Source organism: Varroa jacobsoni, unplaced genomic scaffold (genome assembly GCF_002532875.2).
Source record: "Varroa jacobsoni isolate VJ856 unplaced genomic scaffold, vjacob_1.0 scaffold_115, whole genome shotgun sequence".
Classification (NCBI taxonomy): Eukaryota; Metazoa; Arthropoda; class Arachnida; order Mesostigmata; family Varroidae; genus Varroa; species Varroa jacobsoni.
In genome coordinates, this window is record NW_019213017.1 from 149,214 (window position 1) to 162,000 (window position 12,787).

The following is a 12,787-nucleotide window of genomic DNA, read 5'->3' on the forward strand; positions in this document are numbered from 1 at the left end:
TCCGTTGTCGTTTGCGCTATTTACGCTCGACCATCGTATAATGTATTGTATAATGATTCCGTATGTGCGTTTCAAATTATCCGTAATTAAAACAGACACTCGAAGAGCAAGACAGTGAAGAGACAGGCGAACGGACATACACGGAAAGAATGGGCAAGCCTTTGCAAACATTGAGGAACAGAGAGTAATACTAAAGAGAAGCCACAAAGGAGTGGATAAAACAGAACGCGTAATAGGAAAATGAAGCAGATGCATGTATTGATGGTCTCTATTGAGTGAGTCGCGGTGGTATTGACAGCCTGTAGTAGTGACACATTCTGGAGGAGCCGATAGGAAGAGCGTCAAACATCCGGAGGTACCGCAACTGCAGATTAATCGGGCAAATGAACAGAATGGTTGCCAGAGATACCCAACCCAGCGGAACCACCAGTTTGCTTGACAAGTGTCAGATGAGCTACAATGATTAGGCCATCGGGTAGTTGGATTTCTATCTGAAGGGTGCGTGTAATACGATGTCGCTGCTCTGTTCCAAACGGTCGTCTTTCTTTTTCTACGCGTTCCCTGTCTATAACTTGCCGACATGGCATGAAGCCGTGTTTGATAGGACAGAATAGGACTACTTCTTCGTGTGCTATGTTAGCACTGGGGCCGTCGCTATAACTTTGCTGACATTACCTTAATACCATAGCTACGACTACTGCTGTTGCTACTACTGCTACTGCCAGCGCAGATGCACTATCTTTTTAGTCTGCTCTCCGCCAGGCTGCGTAGCGCCGCGTGGTTCCTACATGAGGAGTTCATTTTGGGCTTGCTCTGTTCCCGTCAGTTCCTGCCATCGTGGTTATGATAGAGGAGCGAGAAGACCGATGATTCGTGCTGTGGCAGTAGAGGTATCGACAAACGCGTTTCGGCGAACGCCTGCCTCGCTGCCGCCCGTTAAGGAGGATGGTACCAGCGGTGGTTTCGCAGGAGGAGCTGTCGATATCCTCAAACCGGCACGCGGGCAGGCAGAACGGTCCAGGGACAGTTAAGGGAAACAATTCGATAGATTCTCTGCTCCGGTAAGTATATGCGTATGTGCGGGTACGAGGGGAGCAGCAGTGAGGCCGGGGCATGGCCACGGACAGAAAAGAACTAAAAGGAAGGAACGTGGTAGTAGTCGATGGTAGTGATCTCGAGGAGTTGAACACAATTAACGTCATTCCAGGGTTCGGTTCAACGCAGGTGGATTCGCTTCCCATATTAACTCAGATCTACTCGTATTGCTGGTAGCAGCAAAACACAAACGTTCTTTCTTATCCTCCATTTCCTCCATACTTTCAATTGCTTTTGCCCTCTTCAATTAGAGCTGGCAGTAGCAATCTGCCGTTACGCTCTCAATCTAATGATAGGGAACAAAACATGTCTGCAACGCACGTTTTCAAAGCGGCGGCTTAGTCAAGTACGTTATCGGTAATCTACCCCTCGTCGTTTAAATCTGAGAGACCCTTACGTGAATAAAAAAATTCACTTTCAAAATGCGGTCGTTCAAATACGTCGAGCTATTAAGGAATAAAGTAATGCTCTGTGCCCAGATACATAAGAAGAAAGTTATTATCAATCAAGTTGCCGGCCTGTTCAGATAGCCGTTTCCGAAAACTTTACGCCCTATAATCATATTCAAAATCAACAAGAACTTTCAACGAGCCGTGTGCTATAAGAACGCAAACTTCAAGATTTAATATTGCTTCGTTTACATTCTTTTGTTTATTTTTAGGATCGCGCTTTTCCTTAATGATGTCCTTTTTGCAACTCTTTCCTGGCCTTTTCTTCTAACGAAGAGGCCCGCAACGTACATAATGATTTTGGCCATCGAGTCTTATCCACGCATTTAATTAAGCTAAAGGCGTCTTGTTTTGGAAACCGATTTTTTTTATATGCGCACAGCGGTATCTGTTTAACACAGAGGCAAGAAACATCAAATGATTTTAGCATATCTGTATAATGTCGCAGCTCTAAACCTTGTTGACTCATACTTCATGGTTACCTGATGAATACACGCGCGATTGTCATAGAAGCAATGTCAGCCTGGTCGTACCGAGTCATTTCTACCCGATGCGCTGCTGAGAAGGATACTTGTTCCCGCACTACGGTCTCGAAACACCCGTTTATAGTTGAAAGTAGATGTTACTTATATTGGTTTATTATATTAAAATACTTCACGATCTCGGGCGGCTTTAGCTTCGCCTATTCTTGTTAGTAATATACGATGCGAGATCTGAATAGGTCCTTTAGAACGATTCTATCCGCTCCCGTAAGGAAACGAAGGGACGGAGATTTAGCCTAAGAAGCGTTTGCAAGGTGAGGTATCGGACTTATTGCGCTCGAACACACCTTTAATGCCCCCAAAATTTCAAACACGTCACACGGAGCACTTCGAGCTTATCGCAACGAGAATGACATAGCAGTAACTTTCTAGATTCAGTTTTTAGAACTTATTTTTCTGCATTTTTCAATTAGGTATAACTATTAAAATACATGACCACTCTGTGACATCAGATGTAGGAAGTCGTACTGTTTGCACATGTGTGCGTGGTTTTTGGAACTTCACCTTTCGAGTGTTTTGTCCGATACCGCCGTTAAGCATTTTATAAGATTGCTGGCGCCCAACCGTTACGAAACAACGTATGTCTTTGCCCGAATTCGAACCATGGGCATCTGAAATTGACAGGTAAACACGTTACCCACTAAGCTATTATTATCACACAGGTTAAATCAAGCCAAATACTACTAAATAGGTGTACTTATCTAAATATGATTCTAGAATAGGTATGAATGGTGAGTTTCGTATAGTCGATGTTACACATTCTGTCCAAAAGTGAAGTATAAGGCATATTTTTGCTAATATCGCTAAAACTGTTGTTACTGCGGAAGTTGCGCTCAAATTTCTTCAGTGTTCTTTCATCTAGCTTAGACAGCCTTCTGCAATGTGCCTTCTTTGAGCTGGCCTTGCCAGACATCAAGGCGGCCCTGTCTAGCGAGAATATCGAATGGAAAGCAGATGATTCGGGTACAAGAGCAATGGCCTAGCTCAGCGACCGAGTATCTGTGACTGTGCATTGAAAGGTCCCACTACTCTAACGGTGGATACATAGCTTATGGGACTGTATCCTGCTCAACTTGATATAGCGGGCAAGTACATACATTGAGTTAAGTCATATAGCACTATATATACATATAGATATATGTGTGCATGTGCTTACAATGCAACATTGCATCGTATCGAAAGGCAGTGATCTGCCGTGTTCATACACTGACTGACTTCGGCGTGGCACCAGCTAGGAGGCGCACCATGTCACTTGAACGGGAATACACTGGGTAACATTCGGCATGGTCCCAATCGATGCTCGGCAACGAATTTGGGGAAACGAAACTAACGCCGCCTTTCCGGAGTGAGTTGACTGGTAGCCATCGCTTTCAGCTAGACGCATCTCTCCATCCTCTCTCTATTTCTCACAGAGATTGGCTATGTTCTATAGTAAATCTGCCTTTTGGAGCTGGCCACGGCAAAGGCCATTTGTCTATTTGCGTGGCCCCATTCAAGAGCCGTTCGTTAGTTCCAAAATCGTTGCTAGTGGTCATAGAGGTGGGCCTTAGTACGACAAGGCTAACGCTACGCGATGCTATGCCAAGCCCAGATCTTTTCCATCCGGAATGTCAGAACCCGTGTTAACGCCCTTGCCAAATGGGGGACGTGGCATCGGCGGGACAAGTGGAGTCTGGGCGATGTGTACGTCAGCATACGAAGGGCGCATGTCATCCGCCTTGTGGGGCCAGTTGCTATCGCTACCGGCATCCTCTTGCATCTGGAGCTGCCGCAGCCGCAGCTAGTGAAAAAAAGATTCGCCCATTTGCAATGAAATTACTTTCACTGCTACCACTGGCTGCCCTTTATTTAATAAATGGACGTAATTTTTCTTACATTGTACACCCATTACTATGTGATGTGGCCCAGTGCCACTTCTCCTTGTCGGTGCAGCCGCTGGCAGGGAAACCGCCGACGCGTGTCGCTGCGCAGCAGTCTGTCCGTTTTGCTCCTAGGACAGGGTCATAGTAGAATGCTGGCCTGTTCCTTGTCTTTTAGCAGGCTCTTTCGTCCCTTGGACATACATAACTGGAGAGTATACATGGGAAACATGCGTACGCGAATAGTAGATCTAGAAGCGCCCGGAGGTGTATCCCCTTCTCCATTGGCGTTTGTATGTTTTGCGATTTTACATTCATGAAGAGCGAGAGGGGTTGAGTATACTATCTCGCTACTTAACTTGGTGGCCGCAGGCCTGCCTTGGGATCGCGCCCTCAGCCAGCCACAGAGTCATTCTGGGTCGCCCTTTTCCTCCATTTCTATATCTGAAAAAAAGAGACAGCCTGTCCTGCTGTGTATTGACTTGTTCTATGACCTGCCCTGTTTATTCAACCAGTCGCCCGGTGCAGGCCGTTACGCTTCTTATACCCATATTCTTGTTCATAGTGGGCTTCGTGGCTTCCATTTGTTCGTTGCCGCGGCGAGGCTTTCTACTAGTTTTCACATCCCCTTGCAACCATTGTCTGCATCCTTCCCCTTCGCATAGAATTTCGCCCTCTCTATTAATTCTTTCGTTCATTTTCTCGTTCTGCCTCCTGACATTCTTCCATAAACTCATTTGTCAGCTTTCATCTTTGTGCACCCACTCCATTTGCCGTACTTTTTTTTTTGTTCTGCATGGCCAGTGTTCACCGGTGTCCGATGTGCGAGCACCCCAAGCTGGAAAGACCAGTAAATTCTGTGACGTCAACCATGGTAAAAACGCAGGACAGTTCATGTGAACGCAATAAACCTCTACGGGCGTGAGCCTGACGATTGTTTTGCTGAGGATTGAATCGTGCTAGTAACGAATGGTAACATTCGGCGCGTCGTGGCACTTTTTTTTACCATAAAGCACATAGACGCTTTAGAGCTGGCAGAATCTAACCAGCGGCGTTTACTCTGGTTGGACGAGAGAACGAACAGCAACAACGAATGCTGCTGACGAAAATTGTTTTCTCGTATTTTGGTTTTGCTTTGGCCCGCCATTTCTTCGAGTTGCTCGGTGACGGGTCAGCCAAGGCGTCGGTCGGTTTCTTCGTGCTCGATGAGGGCTGGCTTGAGTTTGCCATACCACTGTGCAGTGATGAAAAATTGGCACATTTGCATGACCGTAACGGCAGCAACACCAGGCGCAACAGGGGCAACTATAGCGACGGTTGGTTCACTGTATCTGTACATGTAAATGTGCTTGTACGAAAGAGACTTCGAGGCGTGGGTGGCCGGGCCCTGTTTCGTGGTTGGCTTTCGTAGAGCCGTGGGGAAAAGAACATACGACTGCAGCAATGGCAGTAGCCAGACAGTTGTCATCTCATGTGCCTGCTTGTTCGCACATCAACAAAAGCATCAAACAGTCGCAGATGAAAAGTGAGCCGGCGGCACCGAAGCTCCGCCAACTATCAAAGTCACGAAGAGACCGATCTGGCCCATTCTCGCTGCTTCTGCTGCCGCCTTCGCCGAACACTACCTACTCAGAAGGAAGCACAGGCAGAACGACATTGAAAAACGACGTTTCGGCGCTAACAGCAGCTGTAGCGGCTAACCAACCAACAAACTGCAGTAGTCAGCGCCGTTGGCCGCCGCAAGCCACTGCTATTCTACGAGTGGCCGCTGTTTTGCCGACCGACTCAATAAGGCCGAAGGCCGGCCGATGGGACGCTCGACAATCGAGAATCGACCGAGGCCACTGGAGCCAACTAAACCCAACGACGCAACAGTGATTGGCTGCTTCTAGCCAACATCAGGGAGTGATTCTTTTTGTTGTTCCTTGATGTCACGAAACACTAAGCTTGAACAAAACCGACGCCTGCTGCCGCGGTTCTATAGGACTCAGGCGTGAAACAAGCGCAAGTAACTTCAATATTGGTACTGGTGCTTGTAGTAGTTGTAGCAGCAGCAGCAGACAGACAGACAGACAGACAGACAGATCGACTACATATCGCTGTTGTGTCGTATTTTTTATCGTTGCCTCGAGACGACGGGCAGTAGATGATAGTGTGTCTTCTCGTGTCACGCGCTGGACAGCGACCGCGACAGTTCCGCAGAGATCTGACCAACCTAGTAGTGCGAGTTATAGTCTCTGACATAGTGAGAAAGCGCATACGAAAGGGTAGTACTGCGACAAAAACATGCTTGTATGGGTGGCAAGTGCAAAACGATGCAGTAAGCTGATAATAAAGACATTCAGACGTATCTGATTCAAGATACGTATGAAGCTTACCTAGTTACTTCGTCGCATTTGCTAAGGAGAGTCAACTAGGCTACTGATGTAGGTTCACTCCATTGTTACGCACTTCACGTCATCGTCACTGTTTTGATCGTCGCCATCATCTTTTCCCTTTGTTTTCTTCTTGGTAGAAAAATTCTCATCGCGTATCGTTTACGGCGGTGCGATCGCGATCGCCTGATGGTAGACCCCATCGTATGAGAAGCAACAGTTGATGGGAAGCGATATAATGAAAAGTACTCTATAGTCTATAGTCAACTGGATGACTTCTATAAAGTAGTAATATACCTATGTACAAATGCTTTAGCCATACAGAGGAACAACATCTAGGCAGTGTTCGTTCCTTCTCGTTCTACTGACCACATAAGGAGGAAAAGGGGCTAGTTAAAATGCCTGATGCAAACTAAACAGAGAAGATATACACTCAAGAAGGAAGAAAGTTAAATGTTATCCTCAGGGACTTGCTGGGCTTGTCTTTTTCCTCCCCTCCTTCCATCATGTGCGTCGCTGAATATAAAGAAACCGTGAAAGCTAAAATAACGTGTCGAGACTTGTGAAGAATTATTAAGTTTACGCTCTAAACGTCCGCAAAGACGGCGGCCAGGCAGACAGGCGCCTCCTTTCGTCTGTTCCAGTGGACTGCTCTTAAAGCTGGCCGGGCAGGTGTACCGCAGCTCAGGCCCGGGATGTCAGTCCATAAAACCGGTAACCGCTCAACTGCGCATGATTCTTTTACCTCCCTTCGAAGAATATACGGCTATTTTCTTAGGTGCTGCCACATTGTGCTATCATCAGATGGAGGCTGCTTAGCAAGATTGATGTTAATGATTAGCGTCAAACAAGGTAACAGTGAGACGGTCAAGGAAATGAGTGGCTTACACGTACGACGGGAACATTATGAAATGCATACGTCAACAAATAATATGGTCGTATTATTATACATTAATATAGTTGTCGTAAAAAGTGTACAAAATACCATCGTGAAAAATACATTGTACCTTAAGACTAGGTCAAATCAACCGTTTGAATATTTTAGTTTTTGTTATATAGTTCTCAAGCATTTCGATCTGAGCAAAAATCATAACTGAGCATTAGCTATCATAAAATAATACAAGTTGCTAGATAGTGCATAGAATTCTCGCGTTGCGTATTTGAACCGGCCGCCTTATTACTAACAGTAATATTGACTTGACAATCCTTACATTTCAGGTGGCCGCCCTTTGCCACTGCACCATCGGCAGAAGGTATTCCCAAATGGGACCCTTATTGTGTTTTCACTAACAACGGATGATGCCGGCCAGTACTCCTGTGTGGCAAGAGGCCCCGATAATAACGCCACTGCCAACCTCTCGATTACGGTCAAAGGTCAGAGAACCAACGTGCAGCGTAACTCGTTCATTCTACATAGTACCTACAGCCTTCTCTTGTTTCTATATCTGCCCAATTTTCTTTAGCACTTCCAGTTTGGATCAAGTGACATCATCATTGGCCCGTCGACGAAATGCTTTTTCTGATGTTACGGATTACTAAAATAGCGGTTTACCCGAAATTCGTATTGTGGCAACCGCGCACCGAGTCGTCAGGGCCGATTTAGGAGGATGGATTATCCGTACGTGATGTAAAAAATGATTAATTGGAAACCCGTATTAGCAAATACCGTGGGAGTACGGCGAATTTTCTCAATTATCGCACTCAATCGGCTTAGAACCAAGTTCGTAAGACAAAGCATACGTCTGCCTTATCAAAGCCCTATACTCGCACAACTACGGTACGTGACGCGGGCGAATCTTCAAGTTCCTTGAAGTCACTAAGATCGTGTGGTAGCAGTAACGGGGGTTCACTTCAGCTGCTACCGCCGACAAAGTCAAACGCTTTACTGTGGCGACCGACGTTCGTCCGTTTCATCGTAGGCCTTTGTGCGCCAGCGTTCGTACCCTAGGTAAAGCGTTTGTATATGGGGCCACAACAACAAAAGTAGCGAGAAGGATTAGAAAGGCAAGCTGCACCGCAAGCTTTACGATGGAAATGTGGTCGACTAGTGCAGATATGCTGAGACAATGGATACATGGCCCTAACAGCCGCCCACAGAATAACAACCCATAGTAGCTCCGCAAAAAACCATCAAACGCCCCTACCATCATCGTTGGTGTTGCAAATGCATGGGATTGGACATCGAACGGGTTAAAATGGGCTAAGGTACCCATTCTTGCGGCAACGGGGAATAACTCTCCCAGCAGCAGTTGTGAAACGATAACACTCAAGGCAGAGGAGCGCCAAATACGGGTTGCTGGCCAGAGGTCGCTTGCCGGTGTTGTATAAGCGAGTGTGGCAGTGTTGTACGGACAAAAAGACTAGGATAGCTCAACTTCGCAGAGGCAGAAATGCAACGAATGAAGCTAGAATGGAAGTGTGAAAACTTTCAATGAAATTTTTATTGGCGTTCCGCTTTTCTTTATCTTCGAGAAGGTTGGGGGAACCATAGCATGAAAAGGATACCTGGATAATGGCCTCGTTGACTAATTTTACAGGAACAGGATCCAAGAGCCTGAAGATCGAACTGTTCCTCTTTTATAGGTGGACCTACTCGGCAGATGCATAAGGCTTTGAGGCAGCCAGTCAATGCGGCGCTGAAATAAGCCGTGTTCCTAAAACGCTGTTCGAACCATTTAAGGAGAGCAACGATGACTTATTTCTTAGTTGGAGATTCGATTGAATCATGATTGTATGCAGATGAAAAAGGACCCACAAAATACTATAGAATAAAACTCTTTCCATAGAATATGAATGTACTCAGCATGAGCGCAATATGCGACCACTGAATTTTTCCCTATCCAACTCTGTTTAAGGACCTTTGTTGGCCTACACTGGAAAACACGTAATTTATGGGTAACATTGCGCGGCGTTGTGAAGTTTTGTTTCCCAACTTCATACGAACATTTGATACAACACTATTATGACACCCCATCGACATTTTACACTCGTCGTCTAGCTGAAATCCGTCATGCTTCATATACAAGGTGCGCATATCTGTAACGGCTCGTTTTGTCGCGCTTCCGATCATGATGCGGGGCTTTTTTGTCGTTACTTTCGCTTGTCTTTTCCCTGGCCCTCTTACTCTCGCCCATTCGCCCGCGTCCGCTCTAAGGTTATTCAAACCTATGTAACGTGAGTACGCTCCAGGAAAACTTTCACTTCTACCACTACGATGTCTACATAGGTATATAATGATACGCCATTTCTTTGGGGGCCTGCTTGTTTACTTTACTCGCACTTGCTTTCTCACCCTCTTTTGTTCTCTATAGGCGACACGGAACGGCTGACCTCATATCTTTATCTTTACTAGTCGTAACAAAGATGTAGAACGGGACCGGTTCTACGAGACTCTTGGAAATTTGGGTAGCAGCGGGTAATGTTAGGGCATGACTGGAAGATGTTGAAACACAGCGTTTTGTTCAAAAGAGCCGAACGTTTCCCATTGTTCGCCGGCATCTTTCGTGTTAAGACCAGAAATACAACACTCACCCGTCAGGGCTTGAAGTCCTGTCATTCTCCACTTCCTGATGCGCCCCGTTTATCTATCTCGTTTGTAGTCGCATAGTAGCTATGTTGTTACTTTCCACTCTTACTTGATGTGGCTCGCCTGCGTTATTACCATAATACTGTGTGCGTTTGTGTGTTACTTTGCGACACACAACTTGTTGTGAAAGATGTCACTGTTGATTTTGAAATTTTCTCTCAAGACTGCGGCCTTCCGGAGCAAGTACAGCCTGACAGGACGTGGTCCGCCGCACAGCCGAACCTGGCCGTACCCTGTAAGATTTTACCGGGTCCCACCGAGGACTCGAAATGGGCTGGCAAAAGACATGCATGATCTTCACCTTTAAATCAGCATTAAAAAGAAGAAGTGGCAGAAAAGGACGAGAGGGCGAGAGAAAAGTAAAAGAGTACGCCGATGCTACTGCAACAATGATAGAAACAACCAAGCAGTATAAAATTTTTTCTGATGATCGTCTAAACCAGCCGACCGCCACGCTTTTAGCGAGGCACTGAAGTCGCCTTTGCGCCTTCGGACGGTAGTGTAAAACAGGCAGCCGCCTCCTTTCCTATATACTCTTTGTTGTGCAACCTCTGTCGCAGTCCAGTCGATCTGCCATCTGACCATTTGCTCAGCTGTCGTACGAGCCACCAGCAATGAAGTAAAGATAAAAAGAGGTCCCCATTTCACACACCCGCCCTGTTCTTTCTATCCAGCTCAGATTCCATCCCTGAACAACGGGCTGACGCCCCAGCGGAATGAGCTCAAGGTTCGAGACCCGCTTTCGTTTGTACGACGGCGAACCCTACGAGGAACGACGCCTAAAAAGGGGGAAGAGAGAGAAAGGAAGAGCCGGGAGAGGAAGACGACAGCGTCGCAATGCAGCTGTGATAACACAACCGTCGTCATTGACACCGTCGGCCGACTGGCTCAACGAACCTTTGTCGTCTCCTGTAAAATGTTAAACACGGACGATGTGTGCTAAAACGGGCCTAGATGGCGACGGAAAAGAGTAGGAAGAGGCCAGCTTCGCGCGTCGCCTAGGTGGCCTGGTCGCGCTGCTGCTACCTCTGCTTGATGGGATTGTCCTCTAATCTCAGTTCGTTGCCCCCTCACCATTGAGGCTGATGAGGCCAAGCACTCCCGGCTCCCATTTCTCGCTTGGCAGTTATCTCCCTGTATCTCCTTCTCACTTGCTTTTTCGCAAGCGGGAAATGCAGAGCAGGACCACAACCCTATCTATCTGCATGGACTAAATCTTGACTTTCTACGAGAAGACTTCATACGCTCTGATTGCCGACTTACCCGCACGGTACGAGCTCCGTGTCTCGCTAACGAACGACGTACAGATACACAAATCACAAATGTATTTTGTCGCATGAATAAACTGGCAACAGTGTTGTTAATTAATGTGCATACAGTAAGTTGGACGTATTCTTTAGAAAACGAACTTGTACTTAGTGGAAAAATCGTCTGTTGATTTTAAGATACTGCAAGTAATAAAGCATGCCGTAGAATTCCCCCGACATATTCGTCAGAACCAGTGTGATTTAGAAGTAGACAGTTGCTACATACAAGAATTAGTTTGAAATAGACTCATTTATATCAACTTCCTATATAAATCAGTCGAACCACTTCTTTTAAGTTCATGGAACTTTCGTTACTCTATAATATAAAAATAAATATATTTGATCGTACTAAACTTCGTCAATGATGCTAAATTGATTGCTTTTGTATCCATCTGATGCCAGAAATATACCTCTACATTTTGCCAAGCCTATGAAACCATTGATCTACTAGAAAAAAATTGGAAAAACGTACTGATTTCAAGAGTAATGCGACATGCTTTAGCTTCTTATATTGTTTGAGATAATATTACCAGATTTTGTTCTCCAAATTTTTCAAGAGGGGGATATGTTGCAGTAGACCGGGTATAGATGATGTTTGCGAGATATTAAACAAATAAAGGTTTACCAAAAAAAAGTTTTTTTCTTAAGTTAAGAGATCAAAAATGTTAATATTCACAATAAAAACATTTTGAATGCCCATGGTTTTTATAAGTCGACTTCGTAACAGTATTGTCCTATCTTTTCTTATTTAGGAGTAGCCTATCCTTTGATGGCTACTTGATTCGTAATTTCTAATAGTATAATAGCGGCAAAAAAGGACCTAATATGCGACACGATCCTGTACACATACTTGCTATAATCATTGCTGGCAATCTTTATGTGAAAATAGGCTAAGCTGAAATTAGACAAATCGCCTATGCAACCACCTTAGAGGGGATGCCGGTGGAACCAAATCTATTGCATAAGCAGAACCTCTCCCCCAGTCACACAACTATCACTTAACCAACTAGCATACAGTGCTATCTCTGAGCAACGGCGGTCTCCGGCCTTGCGCTGGATGGGTGTAGCTAGCAGCCATGAAACTGTTAACGCTTCTGGATCGGTCCATCACTGCTGTCTCGGGCTGCTGACAGATACAGCATAATGCTATATATGCTACATAGCATGGCTTTCTATTGCCTCAGCTGGCAGGCATCTGGCTACGAACCCAACCCATCTCAACGATGTACTGGCAGCTAGCATTTGGGCAAAAAGCCTTCTCAAGTGTCAATTAGTCCTAATGAGCAGACGAGCGACTTCTCAGCCAAAACTGCCCATCTCGTATGCTGCTGCATGTATAGCAAGGAGGAAGGCTCAGAACGGCAAGCCAGCCTGCGTCTGTTGGCCTACTTGCCTCCTTACGCGTGCGTTTCTTTATCGTGCTCAAAGCGTCCTTCGTAGGCTGCTGTGTGCCTGTGCCGTCTTCCTATATTCCGTTTCTAACGGGGGTTGATCGTGCCAAGGAGAGCCAAAAGCCTGAAGCCTGCCTCACAGCGGGTTAGGAGAAAAGGTACTGGCCGCGAGAAGCTAACCGC

General features: G+C 46.0%; 1 protein-coding gene across 1 annotated transcript in view; it reads left to right on the forward strand.

The window, feature by feature from the left end:
- LOC111266445 (cell adhesion molecule Dscam1) overlaps positions 1-12,787 on the forward strand; it is a 90,584-nt gene that overhangs the window by 39,303 nt on the left and 38,494 nt on the right. The window contains exon 9 of the mRNA XM_086970917.1: positions 7,539-7,694. Coding sequence (XP_086827043.1) covers positions 7,539-7,694 — 156 coding nt within the window. The remainder of the gene's footprint in view (positions 1-7,538; positions 7,695-12,787) is intronic.